The sequence below is a fragment of the Protopterus annectens genome, chromosome 3.part0 (assembly GCF_019279795.1).
Source record: "Protopterus annectens isolate FY-2018-M chromosome 3.part0, PAN1.0, whole genome shotgun sequence".
NCBI classification, from domain to species: Eukaryota; Metazoa; Chordata; order Ceratodontiformes; family Protopteridae; genus Protopterus; species Protopterus annectens.
The window spans coordinates 1,739,033,677-1,739,055,503 of record NC_056731.1 but is presented as its reverse complement, the minus strand read 5'-3'; the positions used below and the strand labels follow the sequence as shown (position 1 = coordinate 1,739,055,503).

Below are 21,827 nucleotides of genomic sequence, written 5' to 3'. Positions count from 1 at the left end.
AAACCTTAACCACAGACGCATCAGATTATGCCTGGGGGGCCCACATGGATGGAAGATGCATTCAGGGCATATGGTCCCCAAAACAAATGCATCTACATATCAACCAGAAAGAGATGCTAGCTGTTCAAAATGCTCTAACAGCCTTCAAGGACTTGCTTCATTCAGAACAACTACTGATAAAGACGGACAACACCACGGTCATGTGGTATTTAAACAAGCAGGGGGGCACACACTCATACCCCCTTTGCAGATTAGCCATGGCACTGTGGGACACAGTTTTGACTTACCAAATACATCTTCAAGCTCAATTCCTGCCAGGAAAACAAAATACTGTGGAAACGATTTAAGCAGAAACCTTATGGATCCTCACAAGTGGAAACTAGATCCACAAGTCTTCAGCATGATAACAAAGAAATGGGAGAGGCCAGACATAGATCTATTTGCCTCTCCTCAAAATTATCAATTGAAAAGATTCTGCACAAGGGCTTGTCACAGACAAACATGGAAAGTGGATGCCCTGTCCTTCAGTTGGAAAAAACTATCTGTTTATGCCTTTCCTCCACTGCCTCTTCTTCCCAAGGTCCTCCTAAAAGTCCGACAAGAGAAACCAAAGATGATACTAACTGCCCCGGACTGGCCCGCCAATACTGGTACCCAATCCTAAGGAACTTGTCTCAATACCCAGCTTGGACCTTACCTCAAAGACCTCAACTACTGTCTCAGCAAAACAATCAGATCCTGCACAATCAACTCCAGACACTGAACCTGGCAGCGTGGCTGATCATGTAGTTATACAAACTACACCTCTCAGTAAAGCTATGATGGATGTCATTTTGTAAGCCAGAACGCCTAGTACTAGAAAATCTTATGGTGATAAATGGAAGAGATTCTGTGCTTGGAATCAAGCACAAGGAACTGATACAGCAAAACCAAATATTCCTCAGATATTACAATACTTGACTGAGATGCTTGACAAAGGCCTATCTTTCTCATCAATTAAAATCCATGCCTCTGCCATTTCGGCTCATTACAATACAGAGCCACCAATCTTTTCTCATCCTCTACTAAAGCAGTATCTTAGAGGAGCCAAATATTTAAGGCCTCCTAGAAGATCACCAATACCTGCATGGGACCTCAATTATGTGTTGGAAAAGCTCACCCTGCCTCCATTTGAACCAGCTGCTACCGCTGATATAAAGTTCTTATCATGGAAAACAGCTCTGCTACTAGCAATTACTTCAGCAAGAAGAGTTTCAGAGCTACAGGCCCTCATGGCTGTAGAGCCTTTTATCATATTTTACCCAGACAGGGTGTCTCTGAGGACAAATCCTACATTTATGCCTAAGGTGGTTTCCATTGTGGCTCTTAACCAAACTATTCATCTGCCAACTTTTTATCCAAATCCGCAGAACAAGGGGGAGAGAATTCTGCATTCCTTGGATGTACACAGACAACTAAGATTCTTCTTGAACAGGACTAAAGCTATAAGAAAAACTGAGCAATTACTAGTGTCATATGCTGCAGGATCAGAAGGAAAGGCTATTTCAAAGCAGACTATTTCAAAGTGAATAAGCCACTGCATTTGTTTCTGCTACTTACACCATGGTAAACCTGTGCCCAAGGGCATTAGGTCTCATTCCACCAGAGATGCAGCTACTTCAGCAGCCCTTCTCAGAGGAGTACCAACCAAAGACTTTCTAGAGGCTGCTAATTGGAGTTCAGTTCACACCTTTACAAAGCATTATCATTTGCCTCTCTACTCTAAGTCCAGAGCAGGCTTTGCCACTGCAGTTCTGCAGGGCCTTATAGCTGCACCTAATGCTGTTTAGCTCCAGCCTCCCAATCATAGCTTTGGGATTCTACCCAAATGTAATGACTGCAACAGTGAAACACGAAGAACATAGTACAGTTGTGTACACTTATCATAAATGTAGATGTTCAAGTGTATTCACTGTTGCAGTCCAGGTTACGCTCCCGCCATATATATATATATATATATATATATATATATATATATATATATATATATATATATATATATATATATCTGGGGCAAGAAAAACTTAAGAAAATGGCTTTGGCTGCATGTTTTATACCCCTGACGTCATGGAAGAGGAGACAGCAACCGATGCAGGACCCAAGACTTTGGAATTCAGGCCCACTGAGGGCAACCTGCCAGCAGATTACCCAAATGTAATGACTGCAACAGTGAATACACTCGAACAACTACATTTATGGTAAGTGTACACAACTGTACTTTTATCGCCCCCCCCCCCCAGCCTTCTGTGTGCTTGTCTGAGTGTGTGGTGAGTGGAGTGTGTTTCGTAAAGTTTGTTCTTGTTATTTAATGTGATATGTCGGTTCTCACTAAACAAGTTTTCAAGAGATGCACTGAATGTGACCACAAATTGTCACCTGCTGATAGCCACACTCTTTCTGTGCTTTGTTTGGGTGCAGCCCATTTCGCCTATTTGCTCTATTTGCATGGGTTTTAACTCACGCACCCCTAAGGATAGACAGGCGAAATTAGTTATGAAGGGCCTGCTCCCTTCTACGGAGGTGGCCACCTCCTCTTCTTCTTCTCCTTCTACTCCTGTTGTTGACTCCCCTTGGCTCCGATCTCCTAGATTTTCTCCAGAGCTGGAGGAGCCCTGACTACCCTCTAGAGCCTCAGTTCCTCGACCCACCAGGTCGGAGTCTGTGGCTTCATCGAGGTCCACCCACAGTCTCTCTAAAGTAGACATGGATAAAATGATGTGGAGATTTATTCGCACACAAATTCAGATGGGAGTTTTGCCAGCCCCCTCTCACTCTGGAGGGGGGAGCTCGCTTCCCTTCTTTACATCTATATCTCCTTCTCCTATCCGACCCCCGGTTTTGGAGTACATGGATCCGAGAATGCCCCTAGTCAGGGGGTTGGCACTGCTGGTACCTGTCTCGTCTATGCCGACAGCTGCCTGGAGCGTGTTGGATCCAAATAGTTTGGATCTGAGTGGCTCTCTGAGCCAGAGCCTGGGTGGTGGATCCAAGGGGGTGTAACTGTTTCCATCGGCTCCAACCTTGTCAGGTCACCCCCCCCCCCCCGAGCACTGTCTACTTTGGGCTCGGCTCCAATTATCGCTTCGGATCCGGGGAGAGAGCGGTTCCGTTAATGATATCCCATGAAGCTCATTCTCCCTCAGTGTTAGATGTTGTGGAAGGGTTCTCTCCAATGGATTGAGGCCCCTGACTATATCTTTGGACTCCGCCCCGACTCCTCCTGCTTTGTGTGTGAATCCTATAATTTTACCACAGGGGACAGCCCATGCTCGAGGAACCCCAGGCAGTTCCCCCTGAGGAACAACAAGTGGTTTGCGAGTCCATGTCATCAAACCGTTGGGTGCTTCAGATAATTTCCAGAGGCTATTATATCCCATTGGTGGTTCCTCCTGCACCTTACAAGCACCTCCCAGACATACCACCCACGCAAAGGGAGGCAGCAGCGCTAGAAGTTTCTAAGCTGCTAGAGAAACGAGCTATCGAACCCATCCCCCCAGATCAGCCCAGATGGGGCATCTACTCCAGGTTCTTTTTGGTGCCAAAAAAGACGGGAGACTTAAGGCCCATTCTGGACCTATCTACTCTGAACCTGTCAGTTGCTAAAGAGAAGTTCCGGATAGTCACTTCCATCATGCCGTACCTGCAAGAGAGCGACTGGATGTGATTGCTCAACCTCCAGGCCGCTTACTATCACATAAAGATGCACAGAAGCTCCAGGAGGTTTCTCCGCTTCCGGCTAGGAGCCAATCATTATCAGTTTCGAGCCCTATCCTTTGGTCTTAAAACAGCCCCCAGGGTGTTCACCAAAGTGATGGCAGTACTAGCGGCTCACCTGAGGCTTCAGCGGATTCAAGTCTACCCTTACCTGGACAATTGGCTCCTTACTGCTCCCACCAAGCTTCTACTTTGTAGGACCAGGGATTATTTCCTAAAGCTTGCACACTATCTAGGGATTACAATCAACATAGCCAAATATCTTCTGAATCCTGTCCCGGTGATAGAATACATAGGGGCATGGATAGACTCGCCACAGGCAAAAGTTTTACTGACCTTGGAGAGAATTCGAAACTTAAGGATGCATGTTGCCTTCATTTACCAATCTCACTTTCCATCAGCAGAGTCGGTCTTAAGGGGCCTAGGTTCTATGGCAGTGACGATAACACTCCTACCATATGCTCAATTACATATGCGAGTACTACAATGGACTCTAGCTGTGCAATGGTCCTTGTTGGATCTTCTGTTGTTGCACCTAATACACCTCAGCTGAATCTGCAGGTCATCCCTTCTTTGGTGGATGCAGTCTTCGGAAATATTGGAGACACAACCTTTTTTTCCAGCTCCTGCCCAAGCCAGAGTGACCATGGACGCCTCCCAACTGGGGGGGGGGGGGGGTGGCATTGTTCGGGAAGGACAGTTCAAGGCATGTGGTTTCCGATTGAGACCAGTTTGCATATAAACGTTCTGGAGATGAGGGTGGCCCTTTTGGTGTTGCTGGCCCTTCATGCCTTTCTACCTGTGGGAACCATTGCAATCCAGTCAGACAACATGTCAATGGTCTGGTATATCAACAAACAGGGAGGGACCAGATCTTACCCCCTTTATTGCGAGGCCATTAGAGTTTGGGAATGGGCGATCTCCACTGGTCAAACTAAGCCGGACTATTCTGATGCCTTATGAGTGGTCTCTGAAGCCTTCAGTAGCGGAGCAGATCTTTCTAGAATGGGGTCGGCCTTGCTGCGATCTCTTTGCATCTCCTTCCAATGCGAAGTGCAGTGAGTTCTTCACTCTGAACCCCCCACCGGGGGAGCCTCCCAAAGACGCACTAGTCCATGCTTGGCCTCCCGGTCTTCTTTATGCTTACCCTCCTGTACCCCTTATTCCAAAGTTTCTACAGAAAGCTTGTTGACTGGGAAGCAATGTGATCCTCATTGCCCCATGTTGGCCTCACCAGGTATGGTTTCCCTTCCTTTGGTCTCATCTTCTAGCTTCGCCTTGTATCCCATTCAGGATCTCATTTTGCACCCTTCGAGGGTCCTTCATCTGAATCTGGAAAGTTCCCTTAATTGCTAGGACTCCTGGATTGTCTTCTTCGGTCAGGTCTATTTGGGTGGCAGCTCATAAGTCGTCCTCCAGGAAGATTTATCACAGCAAATGGAAGAGTTTTTTCCTTTTGGGCTTCTCAAAGGAGTTTAGATCCATTCACAGCTCCCGTTCCGGGTATTGTTGATTTTTTTGGCAAATATTTTTCAACAAGGGGCTAGCTTGTCTACGGTCAGGGTTCAACTAGCCGCCATTTCTCATTTCACGTGGGTGAGAATTCTTCTTCTTTAGCCTCTTCCAGATTGTGCAAAGCTTTTATTAAAGGTACCTTTCTCTTACGTCCTCCAGTCAAAGATCCCATTCCCCATGGGACCTTACTATGGTACTTCAAACATTGTTTGCGCCTCCATTTGAACCAGCAGCAACCACAGATCTTAAGTTTTTGTCTTGGAAGTCTGTCAAGGTTCCATACATGATTTTCCACAAGGACAGGGGTTCTCTTGCAACCAGTCCTTCTTTTCTACCAAAAGTAGCATTGGAGGTTAATATCAATCCAAACTATCAATTTACCTGTTTTCTTTCCAAATTTTACAAACAAAATGGAGTACAAGTTGCATTTGTTGGATGTTCATAGACAGTTACAGTTCTATTTACACAGGACCAAAACCTTTCATAAATCTGACCAGTTGTTTTTGTCCTTTTCTAAACCTTTTTTGGGTAAACCTATCTCTAAGGTTACCATTGCTAGATGGATCTCTCTATATATCCTTCAGATCTACAAGGATGAAGGTTTGTCTCCACAGGGTCAGGTTGAAGCTCACTCGACTAGGTCCATGGCTGCTTCTGCGGCCTTTTGGTCGAGAGTATCATTAGATGACATTTGTTCTGTGGCTACTTGGTCCTCATCTCATACCTTTATTTCTCACTAAAAATTGGATTTGATTTCTCGAAGGAGATCATCCTTTGGTTCCGCGGTGCTCTGGAATATCCTTCCATGAGGGCCACCCAGGTATTTAGTAGCTGGGGACTCTGTCCTACAGGTTGAAGATCAAATGAAGTAAACTATTTCAGATAAAGAAGTTATGTACTCATGATAACGTTCCATCTGAGTAGTTCTACTTCATTTATCTTCAACCGTCCCGCCCTCCTTCCCCCTGGCCTTACCATATGGGCAGCTGTTTAGCTGGTTTTAGGTGTGTAAGGTGTTTTTTTGGGATTGGGTTGTTCAGTGTAAGGTGCAGCAAACTCGATCTGAGGGTTGGAAGGTAGTGGTGGTGTGTTATGGGTAAGGGGAGGAGCTTGGAGCAGATGCTTGTGAAGTTGCCGGCCCGGATCCGGTACCCACAGGTAGAAGACAAATGAAGTAGAACTACTCTGATAGAACGCTATGGTGAGTACATCATTTTTTTTTTTTTTTTTTTCCCCCAAATGTTTAAATACTTAGGAATGAACCCCATTCCTGAGTCAGGATACCATTAAAATACATGAAATTGTGATTTCTTTAGTTCTTTATGTTTATTACGAGTGTTTTTCTCGGCACATGCAGCATACACAGAATGTTTGTTCCCATGTACATGTAATTATGTTAAATGAAAACAACCATATTAAATTAGAGAGAGAAGGTATATATGGATGGTGAAATGAATGATGAAAGCTGTTCTGAGGAAGTTTGAGAGACTAAAGTGAGGATAAACTCAGAGGTTTGACAGTTTAGTTTGTGCCGTAAGATATTAAAGGCCTTAGTGGAAGTGTTAGAAGTGCCTTTCCCAGAGCTATTTGGCCAGTTACTTGAAGTGTAAGTGCATAGAGGCTAAAAATCACTTACAGAGAGGGACACAGATGTATAAGGGGAATTTAAGGAAGAATCCATTAACTGTGGGTATAATCATGAGAAACACTAACCAAAACTTTTAAAGGAAGAGTATTCGGGACCTTGATGAATTAAAATTTGAAGGGGAAGAATCATTAAAGTTTTAAAGAGAGGTGGGCAGCTTTGTTCTGTGTGATACTTTTTGAGGCTGTCTGGTGAATGAGATGCACCTAGAGAGCCCCGATGTGATATTTCTGGGTGTTTGGAAAGCCTTTGATACAGCTTATGTGTGTTCCAATGGAGTAGTTTAAGTGAAATTAACCATACAAGCATCTTGGTTAAACACAGAGACTTAGAGCATGGTGACTAGCAGGAAAATACCTTTAAGAAGATAGATAAATAGCTCAGCAGGTAGCAGCATCAGTAACTGATGAAACACTTCTTCAGGATTTTGTTTTAGCTATCACTTTTGGGGTTTAGGGCTGCATAAAAATGTGATTATTAAACAAGTGCTGGAGCTAAAGTAATATAGGCTAAGTAATATCCAGATCTAGTAAATTTATTGGATGGAGGTTGGTGAATGGCAGCAGTTTGCTGCTAAGAAATGTGGGATATTACATATGGGACTGAAAACCTGTAGGTTATGGTGAATCATACTTTGTGTGTGATTGGGAGGGGGGGGGGGATAACCTTGAGGCAATAATTTTAGCTTTGCTTAATCAAAATCAGTATGAAAAGATGACAGATTGGGCAAAGAGAACGAGGAGCACTGAAAAACGAGCAGAGCCCAGAGAAGCAAAATTTGTATTGTCATTGTATAAATGACTGTCTTTTCCTGTTTTTGGAGGGTTGGGTGCCAGAGACCATCTTAAGCAAAGCTTATAGAGGGGCTATAGATAATGAAGTTTGTACAGACAATAAGAGATGCAGTTTTTTGGTTACGCAACCTGTAAAAAAAAAAGGGAATTGGGAGGATATAATTTTAATTCATAGTAAGGAGGTTGATGGAAGGAATTGATTTAACCAAAAATGTCCAATATGAAAGAATGAATTTGTCAGCATACTAACATGCAAGACAAATTCTAGGAAGTTATTTTTCAGCTGATCAGAAGTGAGGGTGTGGCATTATCTAACTTAGTGGTAGCATACTGGATGGTGAAGAACATCATGAGTGTGTGGACAAGTTGAAGTGCAGCTGCTTAGAGCCTAAAGGCTAGCTTCATGATCAGCCTAAATGATTACACTATGGGTCTTTAATTGTTTGCATGGTTGCTCATGGGTATTAAAGGTAGTGCTCACCCAGTATAACTCATAGCATAATGTGCTGTTATTTCTTGTATTTTAATGACTTTTGTTTAGTGGTAATGCAGAGTTCGTAGTGTTCATAGGTTCATACCAGGCTATCTGCCCTAGGGCATTTATAAGCCTAGCCAGAGTGTGTTTGTCTTTCGCCACCCATTTTAAATGAATTTTGCTATGCCCTTTTTCGAGGTTAGTATACTGTGCCTCTGTCTAACAGTGACACAGAAGTGATACCCGGGGTAAACCTACGATCTCCCATCCACTCATCAAGATTCCTCTTGAAGAGAGTCAATGAGGGACTCTGCCTAACCTGGACTGGGATTTTATTCCAGAGTGAAGGGAGCCTCTGGGTTATGAATCTGTCCTGCCAGCATGTCCTATTTATTTCAGTGCTGAGGTTCAAGTCTCTCAAACGCGTAGCTCGATGGGATTTGTATTTTCTGAGGTGCAGCATGTCCATTAATTCCGGGTTGGACATGGCTTTATACGTCAAACACAGATCGCCTCTGAGCAGGCGGTATGCCACTGAGTAGAGCTGTAGTTTCTTTAACCGGGTAGCATACGGTATCTGTTTGAGCCCTTTGATCCTCTCGGTGAGGTACTTTTGAGATCTTTCCAGTTGCTGCAGGTGTCTGGTAAGGTACATCCCAAAAGGGGCATTGTACTCAATTATGGGCCTGATGAGGGATGAGTAAAGAGGCATGATGACCTCCACTGATCTAGATGTGAATCCCTTCATGATTAGGTGGGCTATATAAAAAGTTTTTCTAACCACTTTGGCCACGTGGTTGTCAAATGAGAGATTGCTATCAACTTGGGTCCCCAGGACCCTAATTACTTCTTCCGTACTTAATGGATTACCACCTGTGTGGTAATTTGTGGGCACTTTGTTTTTGCCAAAGGGGATTACTATACACTTTTTGGCGTTTAGCTCGAGGCCATGGCTCTGGCACCAGTTGTCTGTTTCTGTGAGGCCCTTTTGTAGGATGCTTGTGTCGGCTGGAGAGTCGATTATGGCGCCTAGTTTGCAGTCATCTGCAAACTCGGTCAGCCACAGTCCTTCCGTGTTGGCCTGTACCTCCGAGAAATATATACCGAACAAGAGAGGTCCAAGGACTGAGCCTTGTGGGACGCCACTTGTAACTGGTTTGGAGTCTGACATGGCTCCAGCAATTCTAACCATGTGGGTTCTGTCCTTGAGCCAGTTTGCAACTCATCTAGTGACATAGGGGTTTATATTTAAGCTGGTGAGCTTATCTATAATGCCCGAGTGGGGTATTGGGGCTTTTGCAAGGTCCAGGTAGGCTGTGTGGACCACCTTCCCCTCGTCAATGGCCTTGGTGACTGTTTCAAAGAAATCAACCAGGTTTAAGTGGCAGGATCTGCCCTTAACAAAGCCAAACTGGGTAGGATCCAGTGTCTGTAGGTCCCCAATATCGTTATTTACGAGGTCCATGATGATCCTTTCCATAGCTTTGCAGACCAAGCTAGTCAGGCTTATGGGTCGATAGTTTCCAGGATCTGTTGAGGCACCACCTTTGTGGAGAGGGACCACTGTTGCTGTACGCTACTCTTTGGGTACATATCCTGTAGTAAGGCTGAGATTGAACAGTAGTTTTATGTTTGGGTTTAGCTCTTCTTGGAGTTCATGTAGGACGCAGCCCGGGACACCATCTGGTCCCATTGATGCTGTGTTTTTTGCTTTGGAGAGGGCGGCTCTTACCTGAGCATCTGAGATGTCAGGGGGGCAGCACTCTACTGGGATAGATATTTGCCCTTTTGGTGGGGGGGGGGAGTTTGCGCTGAACCTGTCAGCTAGGATGTTGGCAATGTCTGTGGGTTTGGTGTATTTTTTGTCATTTTGGACTAATTCTGAGCATATCTGGGATTTTCCACCCAGGTTCCTAACATAACTAAAGAAAGCCTTGTGATTATCCTTATTGTCCTGTGCAGTTTTTCTCTCGAAGCTGGTCTTAGACGATTTTATGAGTGCCCGTAGTTTTTTGCTAATACTGATCAGAGATGCCTTCCCTTTTTGGGATTTTGCTCTATCATGTAGTGGCTTCTTCCTTCTGTTGTATAGTTTGTTTATGGCTGGGGTCCACCAGACAGGACGCCTGCCTTTGGAGGATTGGGTCTTGGTTTTATTTCGGATTGCATGATCCATGCATTCCTGAAGGTGTTCATAGAATGTGTTTATAAAGGATTCTGCAGTCTGGGCCGTATTTTCCACAGGCCCGGGGGCTTTGAAGGATTCCACCTCAGTTTTGAGGAGTGTGAAATTTGCTTTAGAGAGGTTTTTCACTGTGGTTTTCCGGGCAGGGGGTGGGGTCGGGATGTGAATATCCAGTGAGATTAGTTTATGGTCTGATCTTACCAGTGAAGGATACACTTCTGGTCTGGAGCATAGAGCCCCCATGTTGGTGATGATCAGGTCCAGTATGTTTTCCCCTCTTGTGGGAGTGGTAACAAGTTGTTCCATAGCATTTGAGTTTATAAATTCTAGGAACCTTTGGGCTAGGGTGTTGGAGCTAGAGTAATGCTCCCAGTCTATGTTTGGGTAGTTGAAGGCGCCCAATATAATGGTGTTTGGAGAGACCTTCATATTTTCCAGTGTTCTCAGGAAGGCCGAGTGGGGTTCCTGGGTTTGGGAGGTGGTCTGTAGCAGGCTATAAACTGGAAGGCAGTTTTACCCACTGTTAGTTGCACATGGATAGTCTCTGATGCTTCGTGCTGTGCCACCAACCTGGAGGTGTGGGTATCTTTGACGAATATTGATACTCCCCCCTCCTTTTGTGGTTCGGTCCAAGTTTTGGGGCCGAAAAGCATGGTATGAGGTATAACCTGGTAGTGCTGGGATGCTCTCGGGAGCCTAGAACCAGGTTTCTGTTACTGCACAGATATCGATGTTCTCCATGCTAAGGAGAGTTTCGAGTGCATGCATCTTGAGGTTTAGACTTCTGGCATTGAGTAACATTACTCTTAGTTTCTTATCCCTTGTGATACCTATGGAGGTGGGTTTGTCTTTTGAGCCTTGCCTAAAAAAGGCACTATGGGGATGGCAAGAGCCTTTGCCAATATCCGAAAGCCCAGGGGTGACAGGTGCAAGCCGTCCCTAGCGAAGCATCGTGGCTTGTCGAGCATGTCATCCCAGGCTGACAGGCATTGGATCCCCTTTGAATGCCACCAATACTTAAGCTAATTGTTGAAATTGATCATCTTGTCTTCATATTGTGGCATCATTCTTGGTGAGGGTAATATGCTACTCAAGGTCAGGGTCATACCGGCATGGGCTACATGCTCAGAGAGCTCCTCTGTCTCTTTTCATGTAGTCCAGGGAGGTACGTCTCAGGTCATTCACACCAGCATGGACAATGACTGAATCATATTTGTACTTGCCTTGGAGTGACCTGAGTACTTGTGTTATGTGGCGGATCCTACCGCCCGACAGGCAGCTCACCGTGACCTTCTCCTTGTTCAGCCTGGCGAAGTCAGTCAGTCAGTGTGCCTGACGATAGAGTCATCTATTACAGGTGTATCAGGTGTGTTGTTTAGCCTTAAGGGCTGTGACTGTTTGGCATACTGGCTTTGTGAGCTATGCGTTGCACGTGTTTTGTTTTGGGGTAGCGGTTGCTTGGGTGTCTGCTTTGGAGGTCTCTGCTGCTTAGGCAGATTTTTATTTAGAGCCTCCGAGTATGTTTTTGTGTGTTTATGTGTTTGGTTTGCTGTCGTGGTGGAATTGTAGTGAGTGTGGTTTCCTTCTCCTCCTGACTAGTTACACCAGTACTGAGTTGAGAGAGCTTATACTCCAGTTTGGCTATATGGTTGCATCTCTCACATGTGTTGGAATTTGTTGGTAGGAGGAGAGGGTTGTCTGTGTACATGAGGCAGTTGTAACATTGCCTCAAGATTCCCAGATTCACCAGCTGGACCGGAGAGGAGATTGACAACTGACCTTTGTCAGTTAAGTTATATGTATAAGCGGACACATTGAGAGGACTAAGGGTAGGCAGTAGATCCCAGTGATTTTACAAGTAAAGACAGCTGTTTTTATGGGTAGTAGGTTGCAGTGAGCTTACATGCACTCAATACATATATATATCAATTCTTTATAATGTGAGAACCTAAAGTTTGTAAAAAAAAAAAAAAAAATCTTGTGATCGCATTATTTGTAGTTATTGTTTTAGTGTCCTCCATCACTTCCCTTCTAGTGATAGATCTAATAGGATAGAGTCCTTAGGGTCTTTTACTATGAGGGTACTTCACAGCAGTAGTCAGATCTCTCTCATCAGCTGTTGAATGTGTATTCCTCAGTGGTTCATTGGTTTGATGTGTTTGTTTGGCTGTGGCATGACATGAGAAACGAACACGGACTGCTTTTCCAAAGCATCAACTTTCTAGCTGTTGACAGTTGAACGTTTACTCCCTTTTGCAAAAACAAAAACCTTAATTTGAATATAGAGCATTATTGGTTAGGAGGTAAGGGTATCTGTAAGTTTACACTTATGGGGGGCTAGTTTGCGTATGTGTGATTTTAGCCAGTTTTATGTAGATTAGTAGATAATGACTTGTATGAAAAATAGAATTAGCATTATAAGTCTAATGATTTCTGTTAAAAAAAAAAAATGAAATAATATATCACCTCTTATTAGCAGCCTAAAGATGATACCCTGACAGTATAGTGCAGAGTTAAGGGCAAGAGCCACTAACGAAATGTCATCCTTTATTTCTAGATATGAGTCTCTGTATGTAAAGTGCATGCTCTGCACAGGTCTCTTTATTAGACAGGTGTTTCTTGGACACTCCTGAAAAAAGAGGGCCTTACCTAGTTAGTAAAATAAATTAAGCCTAATCTACTCCCTCTCAGCTATTTTAATAGCTTTGATTCATGCACTTGTAGCCCAGGTGTCTGCTTGTTTTCTCCTGGCTTTCTGCATCTCCTGTGTGACCTGAGGAGAATTTTGTGTATTTTCACAGTACTGACTATAGTTGTATTCGGTTCGTATATAGTTTCCTAGCTTTCCTCATTTCCTAGTTTGCCTTTGTAAATTTAGTGCATTGTCACTGATGATGACTACAGTTAGGTTCAGTGGTCGTCTTACGTGCATGTTTATAGGGTGTTTAATATTTTAACATCTTCCTACACTTCAAGCAGGTATGTTGTTGATCATTTCCATATTTAGTTGCTGTAGCAGTATTTTCTACCAACAGTATTCTTTCCATACTTGGAGCAAAGTGTTATCCAGATTTTGCTACTGTACAGGCACTGCTTTTCTGTCAAAGGTTTGACCCATTTTACCTTTTAGCTTGGGGCTTAGAAGCAGTTTTATTATCATCTGGTCACTAAACACTTATCAGAGACATGCAGAAATTATTTTGGAAAATAAGGCTGCTCACTTTAATTATTATTGTGACAGTTCTGCGACAAGCATATTTGCAGGGTTTATACTGTAGATATTTTTATTTCTGTATGACTAGCACCAGATAACTGTATTATCATATTTGAGACATTTACTGGCACCATTGCTAGATGACATTGTGACTCTCATTTTTCATACAGAACTGTGTTTTTTTATAGATGATGACGAAACATTAGCTAAATTTTGTAAAAATAAATCAAATTTGGATTACAAGGCTGATTTTTCCATGACTTTAAAATGTTACCATAAATAAATTACGAACTCCTTCATTACTATATTAACGTTGATAATGTTGACTTTCATTGTTATATCGCTCCTACTGGTCTGAATCAAGTAACTCTAGGCTTATCTTCTTTGATAATGGTTTTGATGTATTTTTCAAAGTTCTGTAATTAACTTCATTACTTTGTGTATGTATGTAAATAGTTCTTTAAGTCTTTAGTTAGTCTAGTAGAATTAATGTTCCAGGTGTTTTAATTAATTTTATTCACTTTTTCTGTTGAATACCTGAGATTTAAACAGTTATGCTAATCCTTTTTCTGTGTGATAACTGGCTTTGATATTTGATATATGATAAAATCTTTCAGTAAAAAGTTTTTTTGGGAAAAAATCAGTGATGAAGAAGCCTGGCCAGGCCTCTATGCCTAAAAAACAGATGATAAGAATGGCTGAAGACCTTATTACTTTAATCAGGGGAAGCCAACCTTCCCCCTCTAAGAGACCTAGGACTGAGTTTACTTATGATACTTCTGACCAGGATTCTGAATTTTCTGTTTCCTCTGATGACCAGGATTTACCCTTATCTACCGATGAGGATTCTGATGCTGAAGACTCTATTCCCTCTGCATCCCCCCAGAGGATTTTTCTTTTGGTGAAACCTTGCATACCCTCAGGGAGCATTTTCGTTGGGAAAGTCAGGATTTCTCTGATTCTAAAAAGAGGCTTAGGGATTTCTGATTCCTGCCCCAGCACAGGCCTTTAGCCATACCTCCTGTACTAGACATTGTTGATGATGCCTTCTTGGAATCTAGCTTGGCCCCTGACTCTCTACCTCCTGCTCCCAGAAAACCTGATAGATATTACAGGGTCCCTGACTCTCACAAGTTCCTTTTTAAAAATTCTACTGCAGATCCGGAGACCATTTCACAGGGACCCAAGGGCATTAAAGCTACTACTGCCAGAAATCCTACCCCCCTCTGATAGAGACTCCAGGGCACTGGATAGATGGGGTAAGAAGGTATACACTTCTGCAACGTTGGCCATTAGGGCCTTAAATTGCCAGTTTCATATGTTAAAGTATCAGCAGCGTATTATTGGATTGCTTAAACAGAAAATGATGTTGAATCCTGATTGTGCTGAAAATAAGAATTTATTGCATTCAGCTGAGCAAGTTGGAAAACATACTTTGCAATGTGATTTTGATTCACTAGAGGCATCTTGCAGGGCTGCTGCAACCAGGTCTCTACTTAGAAGGCATGCTTGGCTTAAGGAGCAATCCTTGCCAGATCATGTTAAAGCGAAATTACTGGCTGCTCCCTTAAACCACTACCGCCTGTTTGGCAACAAGGCAGTAGAAGTTCTTAAAAAAATGGAGGAAAAAGCTAAATCTATGCAAAATGTTAAAGATTTTTTACAAGTACAACCTCTAAGGTTTAGTAGGCATTGGCCTTCCAAGAATTGGTCCTTTCCTGAGTCTTCAGACCAAACCCAGATCCAGCAGAGCTTCCAGGCTTCAGTCCCAAGGTATGCACAGGACTAGCAGTGGGGGGTGCCTCCACTTCCGAATCTGGGAGTAATAAAACTCCCTCCCATGGTAAACCGTCGCAATGACTTATTTTTAAAACTGCCAAGCATTTCTCAACTGACTGCCCCTTTGGGGGGAAAGATTGCTCTTCATGCAAAGAACTGGGAACTCATTACCCAGGACAAATGGGTTTTAAATATAGTGTCCCAGGGATACAGATTTCACTTGCACATGTTGCCAACACCAAGCAGTTTGCCAGCTCTACCCCAAAATCAGTGGGCAGAGGCCCCAAAGCAAGTACTTTCTCTCTTAAGCATAGGGGCTATTCATTTGGTACCAGAAGAGGAAAAGGGACAAGGTTTCTACTCAAGACTTTTCCTGGTACCCAGAAAAGACAATTCATGGCGTTCTATCCTGGACCTGTCTACTCTAAACACCTTTTAAGTGATTCCAAAATTCAAGATGCTGACTCTTCACCAGTTGCTCCCTATGCTAGGCAAAGATGCCTGGTTGGCAACACTAGATTTAAAGGAGGCATACCTGCACATCCCAATCAGGGAATCTTGCAGAAGATACCTACGCTTCAAAGCAGGCTACACGCACTATCAGTTCTCTTCACTGCCTTTTGGCTTATCTAGTGCACCCAGGGTATTCACAAAGTGCCTAGCTCCAGTCATTGCATTTTGCAGGCAAAGAAATATTCAAATATACCCATACCTGGACGATTGTCTAATTCAGGCAGAAAGCCAGGACATACTTTAGAATCATCTGGCCTTTGTACAAAGGGTGCTAACTTGTCTGGGGTACACCATAAACAAAAAGAAATCACACCGGGTACCCTGTCAGCAAATTATATTCCTGGGAGCAAGTTTGAGTACAACTTCCCAGATGGCTTTCCTTACGCCAGAGAAACAAATTCATTTGACAGCCTACTTCAAATAAGTGGCCACAAAAACCCTACTATCTGCAAGGCAAATACTACAAGCCTGGGGGTTCATGGCCTCCTGCATTCTTCTAATTCCATACGCAAGACTGCATATGAGGAAACTACAATGGTGTCAACATTCTCAGGATCTAGAAGTAATGATTCCTATCAAAGGTTGCCTACACCTAGAATTCCTTTGGTGGGCAGAGGCCTGCCACCAAAACAAGGGACTACCATTCACACTACCCCCTGCCGCACAAACCCTAACAACAGACGCATCAGACTATGCATGGGGGGCTCACCTGGCAGGGAAGTGCATTCAGGGCAAATGGAACCCAAGTCAAATGCACCTGCATATCAATGAAAAAGAAATGTTAGCTGTACAGAATGCTTTGACAGCCTTCAAGGACCACATTCTTCCAGGACAATTAATGGTAAAGACGGACAACACCACTGTTATGTGGTACATAAACAAGCAGGGGGGGGGGTACACATTCTTACCCCCTCTGCAGACTAGCCATGGCATTGTGGAACACAGCCCTGAGCTGCCAAGTGCATCTACAAGCTCAATTCCTGCCAGGAAAACTAAATAGACTGACATACGAACTAAACAGAAACCTCATGGACCCACACGAATGGAAATTGGAGCCAAGGATTTTCAACATGCTGACAAGCAAATGTGGGAGCCCAGATATAGACCTGTTTGCCTAAGCAGAAACCTCATGGACCCACACGAGTGGAAACTGGAACCAAGGATTTTCAACATGTTGACAAACAAATGGGGGAGCCCAGATATAGACCTGTTTGCCCCCCCCTAGAACTATCAAGTGGACAAATTTTGCACAAGGACTCCCCACAAACAAACTTGGAAAGTGGATGCTCTGTCCTTCAGCTGGAAAAACCTATCGGTTTATGCCTTTCCTCCTCTGCTCTCCAAAGTACTACTAAAGATCAAACAAGACAAACCAAGGACGATTTTGATTGCACCAGACTGGCCACGCCAACACTGGTACCCCCTCTTGCGCAGTGTGTCACTGTTGGCCCCATGGCACCTGCCTCAGACTCCTACCCTATTGACTCAGCAGGAGAACCATATTCTGCACCCTCAGCTTCAAACACTGAACCTAGCAGCTTGGCTAATTACCTAATCTCCCCTTTACCATCCCTCAGTAAACCAGTGATGGATATCATTTTAGAGGCAAGGAGGCCTAGTACTAGAAAATATTATGCAGAAAAATGGAAATGATTCTGTGCCTGGAACCAATCTTAAGGGATGAGCAGTGCCCAATTTACCTCAGATTTTACAGTACTTAACTGAGATGCTTTACAAGGGCCTGTCTTTCTCCTCAATTAAAATTCACGCTTCAGCTATTTCAGCTCATTATAACACAGAACCTCCCCTCTTCTCTCATCCACTGCTCAAGCAGTTCCTCAGAGGGTCCAAACATTTACGACCACCCAGGAGAGCTCCAACTCCAGCCTGGGACCTTAACTTTGTATTGGAGAAACTCACTCTCCCCCCTTTCAAGCCAGCTGCTACTGCAGACTTAAAATTCCTTTTTTGGAAAACCGCTTTCCTTTTAGCAATCACTTCAGCTAGAAGGGTATCTGAATTACAGGCCCTTATGGCAGTGGAGCCTTTCATCATCTTTCATGCGGACAGGGTGTCCCTCATGACTAATCCCTCCTTCATTCCCAAGGTGGTATGCAGTGTGACCCTTAATCAGTCATTTCATTTGCCAACTTCTTTCCTAATGCACAGAACAAAGGGGAATGGATACTGCGCTCATTAGATGTGCACAGACAACTTAGATTCTACTTGGACAGGACTAAACCTCAAAGGAAATCTAAACAACTACTGGTGACATTTGATGCAGGGGCAGAGGGGAAGGCTATTTCAAAGCAAACCATTTCCAAATGGATAGGCCATTGCTTTCATTTTTGCTACATGCACCATGGAAAACCTATCCCACAGGGGATCAGACCCCACTCAACCAGGGCTGCATCTACCTCTATAGCCTTTCTCTGAGGCGTTTCTTCCAGGGACATCCTAGAAGCTGCTACCTGGAGTTCTGTACATATTTTCACCAAGCATTACCATCTGCCAATTTTTTCTAAATCTAGAGCTGGCTTTGCCACTGCAGTCCTGCAGGGCCTTATAGCTGGTCCTAATGCTATCTAAATTCCTCCTCCCATCCTTAGCTTTGGGAATCTACCCAAATGTGATGACTGCAACAGTGAAGCACGAAGAACATAGTACAGTTGTGTACACTTACCATAAATGTAGATGTTAGAGTGTATTCACTGTTGTGATCCTGGTTACCCTCCCTCCAGCCCCCTTACTTCTTTTGGCTATACCTCTTCTCTCCTTTACTATGCTCAAAAGCTTTTTGGTGTATTTGCTTTTTTGTTGGAGGTAAAACCTTGTATATTTATAGATTTAATTGCTTCCCATTAGGGGGGCACCTGACATCTGGGGCAAGAAAAACTGATGTAATGGCATCGGCTGCATGTTTTATACCCCTGACGACCTGACATCACGGAAGAACAGACAGCAACCGAAGCAGGACCCAAGACTTTGTTAATCAGGCCGAGTGAGGGCTGGCAAGCAGATAACCCATATGTGATGACTGCAACAGTGAATACACTCTAACATCTACATTTATGGTAAGTGTACACAGCTGTACTATCTGTCATTCCTCAGGGAATGGGAGTATTCCTGATTCCTGTACCCTAGGATTGTTGATCTCCCACACTTGTTGGTGCACTGCCTCCTGCAACAGATATATTGGTTGCAGAGTTAGAGTGCAAAACCCTTTGCAAAAAATATTTTAAAATGTTAGATATCTTCATATTCGATGTTTCAGTGACAGATTGCTTTTTTCTGATCTCATATTTCATTGTCAGTATTGCGTCAGATATCTGCCTTGGAGGTGTGTTATGGTTCTTCAGCCTATGTTTCTTTCCTGGTTGGACTGGGTCATTATAATAAGTCACATGCCTGTGGAATGCACTTACTAATATGCATGCTGGACTGTTGTTCATGGCAGCCCACACTAATACCGGGTCAGCAGAAGTACAGTTGCTGAGTTGCCTATGCATCTTGTGCCTGTGCAGGGAAGTTTGCCTTGTGATGCACACTGGTACTGCCTGGTGATTGACTCCAGGTAAGGTTGCCTGCTGGTGCAGTTTGCAAGGTAGGGACTTGCAAAATACTGATGTGCAAATGCATCATCTACCTGAAGCCTTGTGTTGAGGATATGTGGGGCTGGTATCTGCAGGACTCTGCCATAACTCCTAAAATGCATTGATTCTTGGGTAAGTTGGATGTAAAGATTGCTGAGAGGAAGAAAACATTTGTGACTGCCATAAAAAAGTGTTTGGTTACACTGATCTTTTAACCATGTCTCCTGGTTGTCAGTTGTTGCTTCTGTAATATTAGTGGGATTATGTTTAATTTATTTATTTAACTGGGTACGTGAACTGGTCTTTCACAGTCCTTTATATTAGCTCATTTTAGCATCTCACAGCATTACCTATTTCTTCAAAATATGCTTGTCATCAGTAACAAAAGCTCTTCATAAACCATTCAGAATTAAATTCTTCATTTTTAAAACATTTCATATAATTAGACGATACTCTGTAATGGAGGAGGAGTCTGTATTAGAACATCGAAGTTTCAAAACTTCGAAAGTTCTTATATCGAACCCTGTTCAGCAAAAGCTGAAAATATCGAAGCAACAGAAAACCAAATTTTTTCCTAGGGAAAGAATTTGGTTGTCCGTTTCTGTTGCTTTGGTATTTTCAGTGCTGTGGTGGAAAGTTACGGGTCGGGTTCAGGTAAGTGTGCGATTGAGTGCGGGTTAGGTTAGTTAGGGTTAAGGTGTGGGTTAGGTATGTGTGTGATTGTCTGGACGTGAGAGTTAGGGTGGGTTAGATGAGTTAGGGTTAGGGCGCGGGTTAGGTATGTGTGCGATTGTGTGGATGTGAGGGTTAGGGCAGGTTAGGTGAGTTAAGGTTAGGGCTCGGGTCAGGTAAGTGTGCGATTGTGTGGACATGAGGATTAGGGCGGGGTAGGTGAGTTAGGGTTTGGGTGCGGGTGAGGTGAGTGTGCGATAGTGACGGACTTTAGGGTTAGGGTTTGGGTTAAGGTAAGTGGATAGTTAGTGGTTTGTGTATAATTTATTGTAAGGTTAGGTGTAAGATTTTAGGTGTATGTGTGTGGATTCCTGTTTGTTTGGTGTGCTTGTGTTGTGTGTATGGGTTTTGGAACAGCAAATTTTTTCCCTAGGAAAAAATTTGCTGTTCTGTATGTTTGATGTTTTCAGCTTTCGCTGAATAGGGTTCGATATTAGAACATTCGAAGTTTTGAAACTTCAATGTTCTAATATAGACCCATGGAGGAGATGTACTCTAGATATGTAAATATTACAGATACCGTAAAAAACAAGTTTGACAAAGCAAGTAATATGGTGCAAGTCGTGTCTGTTGCTGCAATATTTATACATTGCCTAGGCTGGCCCCTCCATTTCCAGTAACAAAATTAATTACCTCAGGATGTTCCTGGTTTATTTTCTCGGTGTTTATTTAAATTAGACCTTCTTAGCGCCCAAAATGGGAATGTAAGTTTTCAAGAGGTTAAAACCATTTAAACAGTTATCTGCCCTCTGATGCCCCCTTAGTTATTTGTTCAGTTATTTACATTTTATTTATTGTTGTCATTTGCTTTGATTTACCAAATAAATCTTCATCACAGTTTCTGGTCTGCAGGGTCAGTGACTTGTTACTTCCTATGCTGTTATGTAGTATATGAGAAGCATTTCTTGTGCTAAGACTGCACTTATTCATTAGTTTGATACGTCTTGGATGCAGAAACCACACTCTTGACTCATCTCAGAAATTACGCACATCATGTTTGTGATATGCGACCAAAGTCATAATGACTGTACAGTAAATTTCCTATTCAAAATACTGAAAGTTATGAGTCTGTATTATCCAGATTGAACTCAAAGGTTCACAGCTTTGTTTTAATTTTTTTATTCATATATGCATTATTAACTTTTTAGTAGCCATGCCTCAATAACTGTGAAATATGATTGTGTACCTGTGGATGTTGATTTTTACAGCAGTTTTATGATGTCCTTTTGGGGTAGAAAAGAGAAGAATACTTCTGACCTTGATCATCTAGACAGCTGTCACATTCTTGAAGAAAGTCTGAAAGATGAATATTTTGAAAGTCTTAGGTCAAATTGTAGAAAATTGGCAGAGTTATATGTACGGTATAAAATGTAGACTTGTGACCAGTGTTTTCTTTATTTATGCTGTTTTCAGCTCTGTTTATAACCGTGCCTTATGAACAGAAGTAATAAAATATTTGCCTTGTTCTGAATACAGTTTTGCACAGTGCTCCTTTTTGGATATTAAAATCTTTCTGGTTTAGGGCTGAAAATGACAATATATGCTAAAATAATTCTATTGTTGCATGACTCCATTCAAAATCTTGAATGCTGGCAAAGGTGCAGTGCTGTTTTCAGCAAGTTTAAAGAT

The 21,827-nt window shown here is 43.1% G+C and overlaps 1 protein-coding gene across 1 annotated transcript in view; it reads left to right on the top strand.

The window, feature by feature from the left end:
• Nucleotides 1–21,572, top strand: part of LOC122797172 (threonylcarbamoyladenosine tRNA methylthiotransferase-like) — a 2,201,584-nt gene extending 2,180,012 nt beyond the window's left edge. The window contains exon 8 of the mRNA XM_044065991.1: nt 21,347–21,572. Within this exon, the coding sequence (XP_043921926.1) occupies nt 21,347–21,572 (226 nt within the window). The remainder of the gene's footprint in view (nt 1–21,346) is intronic.
• Nucleotides 21,573–21,827: the final 255 nt, after the last annotated feature.